Here is an 18,876-nt window from a genome sequence, read left to right as displayed (position 1 = left end):
GCTTGGTGTGAAATGCACATCCCGAGGCCCCCCGCCCTGAATGAAAGTGTTGGAGTGTCACCGGGTGCAGACCCAGGCTCCCGGAGCTAAGCATGATTCCTGGCGTGTCGGTCCCCTCGCCCACCAGGGAGTTTTCTGTAATCGTCTTGCAGCTGGAGGAGAGTTCCTTCCATAGAGTCCCCAAACCCGATTCATTCTCGCCCCCAACACGGATAGACTGATCGGGAGGGGAGCCTTATCTCGGCAGGCACAGGGCGGGCTGGCGTGGGGGTGAAGCTCCCAGGTTGAGCCAGGGAGCAGTGCAGTCCTCGCCCGCCCCAGCGCCCGCAGCCACCACCACGGTCCGGACCCAGCGGGGCGACAAGGCTCCCGGACAGTTGGGTCAGGTGACAGGAGGCGGAGCCTGCTCAGCCGGCGCTAGGGGAGGCCGGGGGGCGAGCGGGAGGGACGCAGCAGAGGCAACAGGCCGGCCCTGGCTCTGCCTGAGATGGGGGTGCGGGTGGGCGTGGGGCTCGCGTTCCGCCTGCTGCTGCTGCTGCTGCTGCTGCTGCTGCTGCCCGCGCCCCTTCCCGCCCGCGGCGCCCCGCGCTTCGACCCCACCTGGGAGTCCCTGGACGCCCGGCCGCTGCCCGCCTGGTTCGACCAGGCCAAGTTCGGCGTCTTCATCCACTGGGGCGTGTTCTCCGTGCCCAGCTTCGGCAGCGAATGGTTCTGGTGAGTGCGCCTCCCTCGTGTCTCCTCGGGCCCTCTTTCTGTCTGTCCCCGGCCTCCAGCCGCCGCTTGCGGTTTCGTCTCCCAGTGGGATATCTGCGTTAGAATTTCCGGGTGTGAAACGTCTGATTCGTTGTGTAAGCTTTCTGTTCGGCCTGGGTAAGCATTGACTTTTCCTCCGGTGACTGCAGTTACTGTCTGGCTTTAAAGGTTTGACTTATGGGCAGTCAACAGTACCAATGATATATCTGGCTGTCCTTATAGGCTATGCAAAACCAAATATAAATGATAGAATGTTCAAGTGCCTCTTTTCTTGTCTGTGTGGATGAAATTTGAAATTCTCTAGACAATATAGAGAATGCTGGTTCAAATTAGACTGTACTAGGAGGAAATAGGAGAAATCCTTATCCTTGTTCAACTTTCTGAGTGTCCCCGTTTTTCTTCTGTAGTTCAGTCTAAAAGGTACAAATGTGTTGTGGATCAATTAGGATACTTTCACTACAAGGCATAGAAAACCCAAATAAAATGTGAGATAGCAGGGGCTTGTTGGAAGTAGTTGGCTCATTGATGAAGTCAAAGACTGACACTTTCTGTTATCCTCAGCCTCTTGACTTGTTCCTTCATGGTTTCATGATGGTAGCTGGCCATAACTTGACATAACCTTGTTCAAAGGCAGGAAGGCCAGTTTTTCTTATTATTAATTTCCCAGAATCTTCCAAGTTGGCATCCCCTTACATTCCATTGACTAGCATGGCTCATGTGTTCATGTCCAAGCTGCAGTGGAAGCTGGAAAATTATGTATCTGACTGGTGGTGGTGGGAAAAGTGAAGATGGGTCAGAGATGGGGCTTGAGAATGTTTCATAAGGACAGTTACTGTTACATCTGTCTAGAATGTAAAATTGTTTTTGAGACAGTTTTTCTCATGAAGCCTTGCTTAGGAAGTTTAGGCCCCATTGCTCAGAATAAATGCAGATAACAAGGAACCCTTGAAAATTGAGTCAATAGATGAAAATAGCAGCATCTTCTTAATTTTACTGTTGCCTACTCCCTCACTTGTTCTCTGCTAGTGAATAAAAGAGATCCATGTTATGTTTTAGGCACTTGGTTTGCCCTTTGAAGCTTTCCTCACGTTACAAAGATATATACTACTGTACATGTTGCTATTTAAAAGTGGAGATTAATAGCAAGTGCATGGTTGGGTTGTCTAAATGTTCTAGTTTATGAGTTGAGCAGACTTCACAGAGGGATAGATGAAAAATGAGGGAAATTTTGGTTTACTGGTACATAAACGTTCTTTAAGGAAATGTCAAACTAGTAGGGAAGTGAACAAGTGAATCTGGGTAATATTTGAGTGAAGGAGAATTAGTAAAAGGAGCTGGCCTGGTCATTTCAAATGTTTATATGTTTTATGTATTGTTCCTGTTCATCTTTTTAGGTGGTATTGGCAAAAGGAAAAAAGAAAAACATATGTGGACTTTATGAAAAATAATTACCCCCCTGATTTCAAATATGAAGATTTTGGACCACTATTTACAGCAAAGTTTTTTGATGCCAACCAGTGGGCAGATATTTTTCAGGCTTCTGGTGCCAAATATGTTGTCTTAACTTCCAAACATCATGAGGGTAAGTAACTGCAACATTTGCAAAGGCCGGTGGTTATGAAATGTAAAGTAGTTCATTTGGAAGCAGAAACTAAAGCAAGGTAATCTACACAAAACCAGAGTATTCTCTTGGGATCAACCATAAGTGGTTCCTGACATTTGCTTATAACTTAAGGGACCGCATTGTTGGGAGCCATCAGAGTTGGGACACGCAACTCAGTCTTAAGGAAATAGAATTAAGTTCCTTCTAGCAGAAGTTATGCGGTGCCCTGAGGGCTTGGCCAGAAGATAAGATTAACCTGGGGCTTAGCATCTTCCTGTCTTCCTGCCTCTTCCCCTTCCTGATCCTCCCCCCTAGATAGCCCAGCCTTGGAATGTTGCACCTTGGAATGTTATACAAAGACCCCTCTGCATAAGCAACCCTGCCCCACTTTGTTTCTGCTGTATAAATACAGCCATTTCAGAGAATAAAAGTTCGAGGCTTGATCAGAACCTTGTCTTGCCTCCATTCTTTCGAGTTCCTTGTTTGCCTCATTCTCTTAGATGGTTCCTGTGTGCCCCCGTTGTTGTCCTGCGGGTCAGGATAACCGAATGTCCCACCAATTAAGAGTTAGGCATGCTGAAAGATCATACCCTCCACATAACGGAGGAAGGTGGGGGGAGGAGATCACATTTTTGTTATAGGCATATTTAGCAATATTTCCAAAATTTGATTAAAACTATTTGAAATGAGATGTGGGTTGCAGGTCAAAGTTTATAATTGGAATTCTGCTCTTTCCTTTCATTTCACCTCTGTAATGCATTCTGGGGGTAAGGCCGCTGTAGACTTGTGTCATTATTGACACACACGGCTGTGCTTTTGGCCAACTCTTACATGACCAAATGGTGGACAATTTGCCTTTGATGAAAATGACACAGATTACCTGAAAGAAAAAGGATTATGGAACTATAATGGTGCCCAGAAATATCAGAAATGGAAGAATATCTCAAAGAAACACAGTGGTGTATTAGTCAGGGTTTTCCGGAGAAACAGAACCAATAGGAAGTATAATAGATATAGAAAGATTTATTATAAGAAATTGACTCACACAGTTATGGAGGCTGGGTGGTCCAGACCCAGGAGCTGATGGTGTATTTCCAGCCTGAGTCTGAAGGCTTTGAAAACCAGGAGAGTTAATGATGTAGGTTCTTTTTCAAGCTGGGTCCAAGGGTGGAGAAGTCCAATATCTCAGCTCAAAGACAAGCAGAGCCGAAACCGGTTTGGCTCAGTGGATAGAGCGTCGGCCTGTGGACTGAAGGGTCCCGGATTCGATTCCGGTTAAGGGCATGTACCATGGTTGCGGGCACATCTCCAGTAGGGGGTGTGCAGAGGCAACTGATCGATGATTCTCTCTCATCGATGTTTCTAACTCTCTATCCCTCTCTCTTCCTCTCTGTGAAAAATCAATAAAATATATTAAAAAAAAAGAAAAGAAAAAATAAGCAGACAAAGAATTCTAACTCAGTTGTTTATTCTATTTAGGCCTTCAACAGATTGGATGAGGCCCACAACATTGGAGGGAAATCTGCTTTATTCCTCAGTTTATCTATTCAGATGTAAATTTTATGCGGAAATATTAATACCTTATCATTCAACATTCAAGTATTTATAAGACCAAGGAAGCATCAATAAATTGTTATTGTTCCAACTTAATGTTAATTCACTTGGCAATTTCCTCTGTAAGATCATCTTTGCCTTGGTATAAGAAATCTTGTCCCAATGCTTCCTTCAGGGGTGGGAGGGGAGAAGGAGGGAAGAACTAAAACCACAAATCTGGAATTATCTTAGAATATTTTCCTCTTTGCCCGAATTCTAGTGGCTTAATGATTTTTTCCCATTGGATGAATATTTATGATGTGTATTTGCTTGTGAATGTGTTGATTTCTTGCTCTTAGAACTTCTCCGACCTGTAAGGACAAGGTGTTGCATAGTGAGCTTATTAAACCAACAGACAAAACCCCTCTTAGTCATACTGTGAGGACAGATGATGAAGCTCACATTTCTAAACTTTTTAGGACTCATGCTGTCAGATATTTTCATTGCTCATGGAACAGATCCTGCTGGGCTTGTCAAGCAGGAAGATCACTGTGTGAGCGTACAGTGGTGACACTGAGCTGGAGACCCATGTGGTTTCAGCATTGCTTGACCTTAGGGCCTGACAAGTTGAAACATTCTGAATCAGGGTTTAACATATCCACACTGCACCTTCCAGACAGCATGGAAGGACCTATTTGGTAGATACTTCACTTGTAGGTAAATTAAGAAGCAACATCTAAACTAACGACTTTAGAGTAGGATGAGAATACAAATGGTGGGTGGAGTATTTTAAAGCACAGACTAGAGTCCTACTCACCCCCACTCCACCCCCTCGTGAAAAGATTTACTGCTACACAAGGATCACCAGCGTTCTAAGAATCACACCATAATAAAATAACCCTAAAACTGGGGAATCTACTTTAATCTTAGCTCCTAATGTTGATTGCTGATGTCGTGTTAGACCCAGTGCTTCAGCTGGCAGGGACTATAACAGGGAACAGGGCAGACATGGTGCCTTTCCTCAAGGAGCATATATTCTACGAGGGAAAACACAGAAGACAGATTAGACTCTACATATCTTGTCAGTACCCTGAGAGTTACTTTTATTTATTTTTTTGTTTTTTTTAAATAATGTTTTTATTGATTTCAGAGAGGAAGGGAGAGGGGGAGGGATAGAGATAGAAACATCAATGATGAGAGAGAATTATTGATCAGCTGCCTTTTGCATGCCCCATACTGGGGATGGAGCCCACAATCCAAGCATGAGACCTTGACTGGGAATCGAACCGTGACTTCCTGTTTTATAGGTCAAGGCTCAACCTCTGAGCCACGCCAGCCAGGTGAGAGTTATTTTTAAAAACCTCAGTTTACCTTGTTTAAATTCTCATTTGTTGCTCATATAAAAGCAGGATATATATCATGAAAAAAATTGCCATAACAGTTGTTTGTAGAAGCAGTTATTTATATGCCATATGCATGACCAGATATGTTTTTGCATTGCATAGGTAGAGATTTACCTAAAATAAAGTGGACCTACTGACACAGGTTGTTAACCTAATTGTGCAGGCTTCACTTTGTGGGGCTCCCAGCACTCGTGGAACTGGAATGCTGTAGATGAGGGGCCCAAGAGGGACATCGTCAAGGAACTGGAGGACGCCATTCGGAGCCGGACTGACCTGCGTTTTGGACTCTACTATTCCCTTTTTGAGTGGTTTCATCCACTCTTCCTTGATGATAAATCCAGCTTCTTCCAGAAGCAACAGTTTCCAGTTTCTAAGATGCAGCCCGAACTCTACGAGTTGGTGAACAAGTACCGGCCGGAGGTCCTGTGGGCAGATGGCGATGGAGGAGCACCCAATTACTACTGGAACAGCACAGGTTTCTTAGCTTGGCTGTACAATGAAAGGTGTGTATGCTGTTGGACTGCTGTAGCGACCTTAAATGTTCCTGATACATGCATAACATTTCATTCCCTTGCTTCTTGAAATATTTCCTTTCAGGCTCATGTACTGGTATGGTATGGGGAAGGAAATCATTATAAATAATTCTTATTAGATATATCAATATTTACTCAAAATAATCAAGAATTACAAATCAAGAGTTACAAATCAGGAGTCAAATGCAATTAAAAGTCTGATTTTGAAGACAGACCAAAAAATCACAGAATGCATAATTTTGAAGACATTAATTTTGTGGGTCCCCTTTTTCATCTCCTGTTCTGGGACAACTCTGTTTACCCAGGACTGTTTCTGGTTTACCCTTGTCTGTCTCCCTTTTCCCTTCATTGTTCTCACCTCTTCCTGTTCTTTCCCATTGCTTTCTAGCATCTTCTAGCCTGTCCCATTGGCACAGGGAGTTCTGACCAAGTTCTGCTATTAGGCTTAAACTAGATGGAACAAATTTATATTTGTAACCAGAAGGTACTTGGTACTGTGTTATGAAGACAGGGAGTGTTCTGTTTTGTTCCCTGGGCCCACAAAGGGCCAACATACAAATTCTCTGGATAGGCCTTGCTATTTAGAACAGCAGTTTCATCAGGTACCCCTTCCAATGGGAAAGACTGGGAGCCATCCTCTTCAATTTGTGAATCTTATGAGAAACAATATTTTAGGGTATTTTGTACCATACTACAGTGAATTTCATGATTGCAAGTTGACTTGCTTGAAATGTTTCAGTATTATTAGGCACGATTGTATGGGAAAGAGATGAGATGATTCAGTCAGTTGTGAGAAGAATGTCTTCATTGTGAATTCAGTTTTGGGTATCATTCACAATATTGGGGGGTAAGCGTCAAAAAGTAGTATAACATTCTTGTGATGTATTTGCTGGGCACTGGAGTAGGTGTTTTATATAAATTTTTCTATTCTAATGAGAGCTGAAGAACTTGTTTACTCAGAGGAATTAGGTACCTTGATGTAGGATAGGAAGCTTAGAAAGTGACAGAGACAGGACTGCAGTCAGCCCAGGTCCCTTTGACTTCAAAACCATGAGCTTTATATTTATTACACTAGAGTGCATTTTTAGGAGTGGATTTCAGTCAGACCTCTTTTCAGTGACATTTCTTCTTGCGTTGAAAATTTTTACTTTTTGTTTTTAAAAAGTATGTTTTTCATTCCAGCCCAGTTCGGGACACAGTAGTCACCAATGACCGCTGGGCAGCTGGTAGCATCTGTAAGCATGGTGGTTACTATACCTGCAGTGACCGGTATAACCCAGGACATCTTCTGCCACACAAATGGGAAAACTGCATGACAATAGACAAGCTTTCCTGGGGCTATAGGAGGAATGCAGGAATCCATGACTATCTTACAATTGAAGAATTGGTAAAGGTACAGTGAAATGTCTAGTAATTATGGTAATATTCTTAATAGTGTGGGTGTGTGAGAATCATTTTTTTTGTTTGTATAGCTCCGTGGCTTATACATACAGGGCACTGTTCTGTCTTCCATGCTTGTTCTCCTAGATAGTGATTAAATACTCCTATGTAAACCCATAAATACAACATATTAATACATTTGTGATGGAATTGCTTTATCTCTCTAAAAACTATACGTATTCTTAATTATTTTTTTTTTTAGCAACTTGTAGAAACAGTTTCATGTGGAGGAAATTTTTTGATGAATATTGGGCCAACTAAGGATGGCACCATTTCTCCAATTTTTGAGGAGCGATTAAGGCAAATGGGGACCTGGCTAAAAGTCAATGGAGAAGCCATTTATGAAACCAACGCTTGGAGATTCCAGAATGATACTGTCACCCCAGATGTGTGGTAAGTTATTTTTATTACCAGTGCTATCTGATAGAAGAAGGCACTTAAATTTTCTCAGAGATATAAAGAGAAAAATAGTATAAAAAAGGAAATCGGATGAATGCCTTTCTATACAAAACACTTTCTAAACTTTATTTTCTACGAAGAGAAGGAAGGGGAAGCATGTTTTTGAACACTTACTGTTTAGCAAATTGAGCTCAAATTATCTCTAGATATCTCCTAATAGTGGACAAATTTTGGTGAAAAGTACTTAACTCTTAGAAAAAAATTATAAGCCATTTAGAAAATTGAAAAACCTTGAATAGTTAATCCAAAAGAGAGACTTCTGTTTAGTCAGTTAAGTAAATTCTAACACTTGCAGATGTCATATCACATCAAATTAGCAAGCAAGAAGTGCCAAAGGGCATGACAAAATATTAAAAATCAGCTCCAATAATAGCACTAGCTAAGTTGATTAAAATAATTGTTCATAGTATCCAAGTAAATCTAAACCTTAAGTTTCTTTAAACTTAGTTATTTTAACTTAATAATTTTCCTTTTTACTGTATTTTTCTTTGAAAGCCTTGCCCCAGGTTCCTATCTGAGATTTGGAAGGTTCTGTGGGCCAATGAGAACATGAATCAGAATCTGCATATGTGATGGTTTCTAATGTGGGATTTTATATATACATAAGAGTGGTATTAGTAGAGCTCTAAAAATTCACCTTGTGTTGCTACCAAAGTGAGTATAGCTGATCAAATATAAATTAAAAGATTAGACTAACTGTTCTTGGATTTCACTTAAATTGTGATTTAAAAAATTGTAAGCTCACTGAAGAAAATAAACTAAGGCAATGCAGACAGAAGCACCTGGTTGTAGAATTTTAGAACTTTGGGTCTGTGAGAAGCCATAATGAGAACTCAGTACCGAGCCTTCATTTCACAGAACCAGTTTAAATCTGGTTGTGGAATTTTTTTCTGTACTCATATTTGACCATGATCTGGGACTTCACAATCATTAACAGTTATTCCATCAAATTTTCTTTAAATAAGTAAAGATAAGCCTGGCCAGTGTGGCTCAGTGTTTGAGCCATGAACCATGAACCAGGAGGTCATGGTTCGATTGCCGGTCAGAGCACATGCCTGGCACATGCCTGGGTTGCAGGCTCAATCCCCAGTAGGCGGTATGCAGGAGGCAGTCAATCAATGATTCTCTCTCAATCTTTACCATCTCCACTTAATTCATTGATGTTTCCATCTTTCCCTCCCATTCCCTTCCTCTCTCTAAAATAAATAAAAACGTATCTTTAAAAAAATAAATAAAGATAAAAAGCCAAGGCATTGGACAAGGCCTATAAAGCCCCATATCTGGCTCCTACCATTGTCACCTACCTGAGGCGGTCCTGCTCTCCCCGCCTCACTGTGAGAGTTACTTCCCTCTGGTAAATATTGTACTTACCAAATGGAAGTATCTCTGTAAATAATTCAGACCTGACCTATAAATAATGAAAAATATTACTATGCTTTCCTCTCCTTTTAACCAGGTACACATCAAAACCTAAAGAAAACTTGGTCTATGCCATGTTTCTCAAATGGCCCACATCAGGACAGCTGTTTCTTGGCCAACCCAAAGCTACTCTGGGATCAACAGAGGTAAGAGGGAATTTTATCTTTATTGTTCCTTTAAATTGTTGACTAGAATATCCTGATAAAAAGATAGCCTTTAACTTTAAGGAGATCCTTATATGTGCTCTTCTGATTTAACCATAAGAGTAATTTTAAAATAAGCTTCATTAATGGCAATATTTGGCCAGAACCTTTGAAACATTTTTTCCATTTCCAAGAAAACTAAACTTATAAAGCAGGTATATCATCTCCATTCACATCAAGGTAAAATCTTCTTCTTCACAGTCATTTTATGTTGTTTAGTTCGCCGTATGCATCCAAAATGATTCTTTTCATAGAACTGGAATTTGTATTCTTCCCCTGACATCACCCAGATCACATTAGAATAAAAGAAAGAAGTCTTAGCCCTACTATATTAAGTTCATAAAATACTTTGGAGAAAGTTAAAGGTTAATCTAATAGTTATAACCACTAAGTTTGGTATTGAGTTCATTTTGATATATTTTATAGCTTATTTTAAAGAAATCAACAATTTTCTTGGAGGTGAATTGTCCATATGCTTCTCCTTGCAGCATATTTTCATATTTCATTTCTAATGCTTATGGTTGATCAGGCCAAAAAGAAGATGGAGTTGAAATCTAATTTTTAATTATAGTTTGTGAACTACTAAATAAAAGTAAAAAATGAATCTTCTGTCTACAATGCTTTTAAGGAATATCAACCACCCTTCTCAATAAAGTGCGCAAGTCACAGATACACCTGGAGACACCTGTGTGTGTGTGTTTTAATTTCAGGTTAAACTACTGGGACATGGACAGCCACTTAAATGGATCTCTTTGGAGAAAAATGGCATTATAGTGGAACTGCCACATCTCACCTTTCATCAGATACCTTGTAAATGGGGTTGGGCCCTAGCACTAACTAACGTAATCTAACGTGCAGCAGAGTGGTTCATGCTGCAGATACATCTAACACTAGAAAATAACAGGTTTCTATAATTACAGCACATGGAGAAAGCAAATGTAAAATGGATCAAGAAAAATCAAGTACTTATTTAGGCAATACAGCCCCTTTCCCCCCTTACTCCTTAAATTACCCATGTAACTGTTGTTAACTTTCCAATGACCTTGAGTTCAGAATAGGCCTGGCCAAGATGCGCCACTTCCGAAATGTATTATTTTGAGCTGAGGGCAATTGAGACCCTAAGGCTCATGGGAAACTTTTATCTCTCCCTTAAGGAATTATATTTGGGGCCTTGCCCATAATAAGAATTATCATCAGAGAAACATTTTTGGTGTTTTGTTTTTAAATATATTTCTCACCGTTTTAATGTTTCAAGTAAACAGATAGATCTACAAAGTAAACACAAAGAATATCTTAAAAATCTTTGACAGGCTATTTAATTTTGTTAGAATTAATATAGAAATTAATATTAATAACAAAGGAGAAAAGCCACAAAGTTCCCAGAAAGTGTTGTTACAAGCCTTCTTGGGTCAGTTACCAATCTTTACCATCTCCACTTAATTCTGCAATCAGAAACCTTGCATATGTTCTCCCACTTTATTTAAGACATTTTTGACAAAGAAATGTCAGTCATCGCTGTACACATCGTGGAAAGAAATAACTTTTTATGACCTTTCTATAATTGGGCAGAACAAATGTCAAAGCACTGAACATCTGATTTTCTTTTCATCCTGCAAAGACTTCTCTCCCTCTGAAGCCTCCATGGCCTTCCCTTACTCCTCAACCTTAGCTCAGAATGTCATATATGCCTCATTTTAACTTCCTATCTCTGAACCTCTCATGTATGTGGAGTTCTCATATGTACACATGTGATTAAATTTGATTATCTTCTCTTGTCTGTTTCATGTTGATTTGATTAAAACTGCTGCAAGAACCTATAAGGGTACAGAAAATTTTCTTCCTCTCACATATTTGCTGTTAAAGTCTCTCCACATTGAATTTAATTCCATGTGCGAATCAGAGTTGGAAATTCTTGTTTTAGGGTAGCTAGCAGTTGGTGGTGTTAAGGACCGAATTGTGTCTGCTTCCAAATGTTGAAACCTTAATCCCCAGTGCAACTGTATTTGGAGGTGTGGCATTTGAAGAGATAATTAAGGGTGAATAAAATCAGGGGTGGGGGCCTTAATCCAACATGACTGGTGTCCTTATAAAAAGAAGAGTCACCAGGGATGCACAGGCAGAGAGGAAAGACCATGTAAGGGTACAGTGAGAAGGTGGGCTGTCTACAAGCCAAGGCGAGGTCTCTGGGGAAACCTAACCGGATGACACCTAGAGTTTTATGACTTCAGAACTGTGAGAAAATAAGTTATTGTTTAAGCTGCCCAGTGGGTGGCATTTTGTTATGGCAACCCTGGAAGACTAATACAACTGGAAGGTATACAATAAATTTGGAAATATATATATATATATATATATATATATATATATATATATACACACACACACACACACACACAATAAATTTGGAAAGATATATATATATATACACACACACACACACACACACACACACATACATACACACACATACACATCTCCAATGCTTATAGTAATTGTATCTTTATCTTTAAAATTGATTTTTTTTCCTGTGGTAATGAAACTAATAAATGTTCACTGTAGATATTTTAAAACACAGGAATGCTCAAAGGAAAAGTCACTGTTCGGATCACCACTATTAACACTTTAGTACATACTCTTCCAGGAGTCAAACCTGTGACCATTCAGGCACAGGATGACATTCCAACTAACTGAGCCACACCAGCCAGGGCTATTTATTTTTTATGATTCCTGATTTAGTGACTTTTTGGATTAACCAAACAATTAAAGGTCCCAATCAAGAGGGTTCCTACTGTACTGACAGAAGACAAATTTGTCTAGGGTCAATTAACTTCAAATACATGTGGTTTTTACCTTGTCATCTCTTCAATTGTCATAACTGCAGATGCAGATGATAGTGATAATTTTCAGCTGATCACTTTGTATTTTTAGAAGGCCACATCTGTTCAGCCTCAAATTTTCTTTGGATGAAATCCTGGGCTAATAAAAGGAAGAGTCACCAGAGATGCAGCCTTATTATACACATTCACTAGTTTCCCAAAATGCAGTTATTATATCTCCCTATTAGAAATAACATCATATTCTGTCACATTTTGAAAAGCATTTGTCCCATTCCCACATTTAAATATATATATATATATATATATAAATTTTTTTTTTTTTTTTAACATTTTAGACATTGACTCTCTACCTGTTGGCTTCAGGCCTAGCGTGGACTTAGAAGAGACTTCATAATTAGTTTTCTGCCTTCCACTATTGAGCTACATTTATGTTGGAGGAACACAAAATGATGTTACTGAAAATCTTATATTACTGAAAATATATCTAATATACTGATGCATATTTCTGCCCTAATTTCCTACATAAATATAGCACTATAGATTTACTAAAGAAAATGAATTATTTCTTTTCAGAAGGAAATGCTATTTTTTTTTCTAAACAAATTTGAAGACATCAATTATATTACCAGTTAAAATGAAACTTGAAAATTAGTGTCTTCCCAACATAACAGCAAAAATGCTATGGATATTGTACCAACCTTGCATCCCTGGAATAAATCCCAATTGATCATGGTGTATAATCTTTTCAACATATTACCGGATCCAGTTTGCTAATATTTTGTTGAGGAATTCATCATCTATGTTCCTCAGGGATATTGGCCAATTTTTTTCTTTCTAGTCATTACCTGGTTTTGGCAAAATTCACCTGTGAAGCCACCTGGTCCAGGGCTTTAGTTTGTAGGGAATTTTTTGTTTTTTTTAAAATATAATTTTATTGATTTCAGAGAGGAAAGGTGAGGGAGAGGTAGAAACATCAATGATGAGAATCATTAATCAGTTGCCTCCTACATGCCCCTTACTGGAGATCGAGCCTGAAATCTGGGCATGCGCCCTAATGAGGAATGTAACTGTGACCTCCTGGTTCATTGATGGATGCCTAACCACTGAACAACACTAGCTGGGCTCAATACAATTTTTTTTTTAAATAGGCAAAGGTCTTGTATAGATCTTACACCAAAGATGATTTACATAAGGCCAACAAGAATATGAAGTTCACTAATCACTGAAATGCAAATCAAAATCACAAGATGTCACCTCAAAGCCATTAGAATGGCTACTCACAAAAAACAAAACAAAATAACTAGTATTAGCAAGGATGCAAAGGAATTAGAGCCCATGTGCACTGTTGGATTGTAAAATGGTATAACCACTATGAAAATCAGTTTGGAAGGTCCTCTAAAACTTAATAACAGAACCATATGATCCAGAAATCCCACTTCTGGGTAAATACCCAGAAGAATTGAGAGTAGGGTCTTAAAGAGATATTTGCACATTCATGCTCATAGGAACATCATTCACAATAGCCAAGAGGTGGAAGCAACCCAAATGTCCATCAACAGATGAATGGATAAACAAAATATAGTCTACTATGGAACAAATAATGGCTATAAAGTATTAACAAAACCACATTTTACTAAAATATTTTATTGCAATATCCACTGTGCTTAAAATCAATACAAAGTAAGTTATTAAAGTTATTTACATAGAAATGAATGACACTATGTAGATAAAATAACATCTATGGATAAATGGTCTCAATACAATTTAGCCTCTAAATCACTATGTCATTTTCTAAGGATTGTAACAGTAAAGGCTGATCATGGTTATTAATTTCACTGATTTCCATAAAAAGCAAAGTCCTCCATCAAACATATTTAAGACACATTATTCCTTTGAGGAGTAACTGGAGAAAAGTCTGATTTACTACTATATGCTGCAGTTCAGTGAACTTTGATTCGTTAAATTGCATGTTTTCCAAACTTCATACCTATTTCCCAAAAAGATTTTACCTCAATATCAATGTCAAAGTATACTGAGTTTTATATTATGATATACAAAACAAGTATCTACTAGTACATTTAGTTTTCAGTCCGTTTGGAACTAATATCCATGGTATAACAAATTCTGATATGTGTGCTGTGTACTTTCAGCTATGCCCACAAAAACTAGTCTGTTGATGATTTAAAAAAATAAGATGACAATAAATTTGTTTTATTATGAATGAAGATTTTTAGAATATTTTTTATTAGGCATTTTGGTAACAAATCATTACCCTATATTTATATAGTTGACTTATTCAGTGTATATTTAAAAGCAAATTCTTCCACTGTAGGTTTTTTGAAAGAAAAAAAAAAATCATTTCTCCAGTTGTTGAGAGGTACTAAAAGCTTCGTAGACATTAGCTGCAAAGTCTTTCACTTGCTCCATCGTCAATAGATCCTACAAAGATGACAATAAAATGTTAGTCTGAAAAATGTGTAGATAATCTGAATTCATTTCTGCAATCAAGAAAGGAGTTTAGTGCTAAGTTTTTTGGTGTTAAAGCCAAAAAGAAAACTATTTAATGAAAGGAGTATTTTTATCTTATAATAAGTTTTAGGATATTTATTGTTTAGGTTCTTATTTGAGGAATGCCATCTTTACCTTTACACTTAGGGACTCTTCTCACTGCACATTCTTGAGGTAGTTTGGAATTAAGGTATATTGCAAGTAATTCTTTACTTATAATACAGTTTCCAAGTTTACAAATGACTCAGATAAAAAACAACAACAGATGGATTTAAAGTTATTCATTTAATAATATCAGTCTTATCCAATGTATTCTAAAATAAAATGCTTTCCTAAGAAAGCTACTGTCTATAGCTTTTAGCAAATTTTTGGTTACTGCTAATAGTTATAATAATTATTAAAATGCTTTACTTTTCCTCAAAAGTTTTTTTATTCTTCTCAAAATCTGACAACTTGTGTCAATGATCTGCCTTAAGGCTCAATACGCTCACTAACATTAACAATAACGCTGCAAAACATTAACATTGTAAATTCAACCAACCACTAGATTGTATCAGGGCTACAATATACAATAGTCTGTCAGGTGTTGAACTATAAAGGTGGTCAGTAAACGCATTAGTCAACAGAGCCAAATATCAACAGTACAACAATAGAAATTTCTTTTGAGAAGGAAGAGTGAAAAACTTCTAAAGCCACTTCTTCAAAACAGACTCGCCCAGGCTGTGGTATTTTGTGGAAGAGCCACACTCAAGGGGCCAAAGAGCCACATGTGGCTTGTGAGCCACAGTTTGCCGACCACAGGTCACTATAACGTGGAGAAAGATATTCCCAACCTCATAAATTTGCCATGATACATTATTACTCGCATGGACATTCTATCACACTTAACATGTGATTTTAAGTTTTCGATTTCTTTGAACAGGTACCACAGGAGAGAAGTGCAATTTTATGTTGGACAAACAGGACAACATCCAAAAATACAATCTAGTTTTTGTGTTGTCTTTTTTTTTAAGATAAAAAATAAGTGTATTTAATTAAGCTTAAAAACTTCATAATCAAAAGACACCTTTACAAAAACAAACAAACAAAAAACCCCCAAATATCCAAGAAAACAAAACCTAAACCCAAATACAACCTATATATCTGACAATGGACTTTTATGAGCACTTGTAAAGAACTTCTGCAACTCATTAATAAAGAGAAAACCACATCAATAAAAGAATGGGAAGTAGCTTGAGCAGATCATTTACAAAAGAAAGTATAAAAAATGGCTAACAAGCCATGAAAGATGCTCAGTAGACCACAGAAGATAACACTTCATATTTTTCTAGACTGTTAAAATTTAAAGACTGACAAAAACAAGTGTTAATACAATTTAGTTTTAATACCCCAAAGCTTTCATCTTACCTGAACAAAATGACTAGGTGTTTCACTGCAAACCGAATGGATCTGTCCATTTACTATTGGAATTATCTTAGCTAAAGGAAGGCTGACACTGGAAAGACTGAAACATGATCACAGTGATTAGTATTGTCTAAAATTTGTCTTATATGTATTTAACACTTTAATTATAAATTCATAAACAGCTATTGTAAAGTACTTACAGAAATGTGTTAAGAAAATAAAAGTCACACGTAATCCTACCACCTAGAAATAACAACTAAAACTCACATCATGGTTAATTTCCTTCAGTAATTTTTATACATACTGTATCTATGTTTTTTTGTTTTTAACATCTATAATAATAAAAGCATAATATGCTAATTAAACTGGACAGCAGAATTACCTTCTGGACAAAGCCAGGGCTTCGAGGGGTGGAGCTCCTTGCATGAATTGCAGGCATGGAGTCTCTAGTACAATTATAACTTCCCAAGCAATACTGTTTTGAATTTTTATTCATGTAAGCATGTTTTCAACTCATTAAAAGTTCTAATTTTTTTGTCTGTTTTTTAAAAATATATTTTATTGATTTTGTACAGAGAGGAAGGGAGAGAGATAGAGAGTTAGAAACATCGATGAGAGAGAGTCATCGATCAGCTGCCTCTTGCACATCCCCCACTGGGGATGTGCCCGCAACCAAGGTACATGCCCTTGACTGGAATTGAACCTGGGACCGTTCAGTCCCCAAGCCGATGCTCTATCCCACATGTGTCAAACACAAGGCCCGCGGGCCAAATCCGTCCCACCAGGCCTTGCAATGTGGCCCGCACCGCGCTGTCATCACTGCACTCTGCTGCGTTTCCATCACAATGACAGTTTATGACTGTTCAGTAAACCATTCGGCCCGCGATTTAGGTTGGATTTTAGATTTTGGCCCCTTCTCTGATTGAGTTCGACACCTCTACCTATCCACTGAGCCAAACTGATCTTGGCTGTTTTTAATGATTATATAGTAATCAAACTAGCTGTGATAATTTATATGATCAATTCCCTAGAACTAGGCATTTAAGTTTTTGCCTAATTTTCCTTAATATAAATAACTCTTTGTATTAACATGGAATTACTGGGCCAAAGGGTAGGAACGTTTTTAAGGTTTAAAATGTATATTGTCAAATGCCCTCCTGCTTCTTCAGCAGTGAGTGAGAATACTGGTTTTTCATGCCTTCTTTCTGTGTCAAGCATCATCTTTTCTTTAATCTTTGTATGTTTGATAGCTGAAAATGGTATCTACTGCTGGCACCCACTGACAGCACCGGCCCCACTTGTACCCGCTGTTGGTGCTGGCCCCAAACTTCACGCCATCAGTGTGTGTGAGCAGGCCTGGTACCATCAGTGCTTGGGAGTGTCAGCAGCAGGAGCAGAGCTGCCAGCAGAGGGCAGAGAGGAAACACGAGTCACAGTGGGAGGGCCCGGAGGATGGGAGGAGACCTATCCCTGTGCCCACCGCAGCCTCGCGGCCCACAGTTCCTTTCAAGGTGTATAAATTCATATACTGTTTTCTGAATTTAATATAAAAGACTGAGATTCTTAAAGAGTGTAAAGTTTAATAGGAGATCCAAGGTGCTTATGTTACGATAATAAGGATGAAATAAAACCATAAAATACCTTTGGCAGTATAAATCCATGACTTAATAATAGTTATTATTAAAATTACTAACAATGGAACTAACTAAATATTCTCATTTCTACAAAATGAATACACCGATGTAGTTATAGAACTAGGAGATAATTCATCAAAAGGAAACTTATTACAGAAATGCCTGGTTATTACAATGACCAAAGTGTTTAATTATAAAGGCCATTTATGGCTTGCAGAACTGGAATAAAATTAGAGATGCATGAAAACATTTTCAGTTTTGTTAAAAACACACATCAATAATTGGAATTTGGCTGATAGCAGGATAAGTTTCACAATCTAAGTACTTAACTATATTGGGAAAATTTTTACAAGGAATTAAAGTTTTAATACTGAATCTAGAAGGAGTTCTACTCATGAAGGTATAATTGGGTTAATGAAGTTTAGCTTGTTGAAAAATGAGCACTCAAATTTATCCTCTAAGATTTTTTTTGTTTGTTTTGTTTTGTTTGTTTTTTTGTTACAGAAAATAAAAAGAACCAAAGCACTATTTCATTAGAGCACTCAATAGACTGGTAACATTTTTACATGTCACCTTACCTATTCATGGAGTTCCCATGCTGCAGGTCCTGTTCCGTAGGTCGAAAGAACTCAGCCATATTGTCTAGCAGTCTACTAAAACCTCGGTTTAAGCAGGTATTCAAAACTGTACTAAAATCTGGACTACACAAAATAAAAGGATAAGTTACTTTTTAGAGTCTCAATGGAAAAGGAAATAAATTCATGAATTGTGGCTACCACTGAAGGCCACCATTTCTAGTCACAATCTAGGTTTTACAGCTTGCAACACTATAAAAATATGTCAAGGAGTCAATTCTTAAAAATTAGTATAAAAAGAGCTTATTATATAGCACAACACAATGAGAATATTCATCCACTTCCTTAAATTTTCTTACATTGGTTAGCATTTTGTACAATTTATTTTTAAAATTTCAATAATAGTATTACTTCTCTTGAAGAAATTCTTAAAGAAATCCTCTTATAACCGGAGATTATTGGTTTGCTTTATATATTCTATCATGAAATACCAGTAATTTAGAACATTTTATTATCCTATACAGAAGAGGAACTGGATACTTGAGGGATAAAGAAATTTGTCCAATGGTATT

General features: G+C 38.0%; 2 protein-coding genes across 4 annotated transcripts in view; one reads left to right on the top strand and one right to left on the bottom strand.

Annotated features, from left to right (window-relative positions):
- The first annotated feature begins 449 nt into the window (after window positions 1-449).
- Window positions 450-18,876, top strand: part of FUCA2 (alpha-L-fucosidase 2) — a 25,429-nt gene continuing 7,002 nt past the window's right edge. The window contains exons 1-6 of the mRNA XM_045573211.1: window positions 450-714; window positions 2,148-2,335; window positions 5,456-5,795; window positions 7,008-7,218; window positions 7,468-7,658; window positions 9,181-9,289. Of these exons, the coding sequence (XP_045429167.1) occupies window positions 488-714; window positions 2,148-2,335; window positions 5,456-5,795; window positions 7,008-7,218; window positions 7,468-7,658; window positions 9,181-9,289 (1,266 nt within the window). The 5' untranslated portion in view covers window positions 450-487. The remainder of the gene's footprint in view (window positions 715-2,147; window positions 2,336-5,455; window positions 5,796-7,007; window positions 7,219-7,467; window positions 7,659-9,180; window positions 9,290-18,876) is intronic.
- The window catches only part of PEX3 (peroxisomal biogenesis factor 3), a 23,086-nt gene continuing 18,736 nt past the window's right edge, over window positions 14,527-18,876 (bottom strand). For 2 of the 3 annotated variants that reach the window (XM_036413388.2, XM_045573213.1), the window contains 3 exons: window positions 18,308-18,430; window positions 16,099-16,195; window positions 14,527-14,622 (listed from right to left, as the gene is read on the bottom strand). In XM_036413388.2, the coding sequence (XP_036269281.1) occupies window positions 14,539-14,622; window positions 16,099-16,195; window positions 18,308-18,430 (304 nt within the window). In that variant the 3' untranslated portion in view covers window positions 14,527-14,538. The remainder of the gene's footprint in view (window positions 14,623-16,098; window positions 16,196-18,307; window positions 18,431-18,876) is intronic. The other variant, XM_036413389.2, reaches the window with a different exon arrangement.

Source organism: Pipistrellus kuhlii, unplaced genomic scaffold (genome assembly GCF_014108245.1).
Source record: "Pipistrellus kuhlii isolate mPipKuh1 unplaced genomic scaffold, mPipKuh1.p scaffold_m20_p_5, whole genome shotgun sequence".
Taxonomy (NCBI): Eukaryota; Metazoa; Chordata; class Mammalia; order Chiroptera; family Vespertilionidae; genus Pipistrellus; species Pipistrellus kuhlii.
This window is presented reverse-complemented; position numbering and strand designations above follow the sequence as displayed.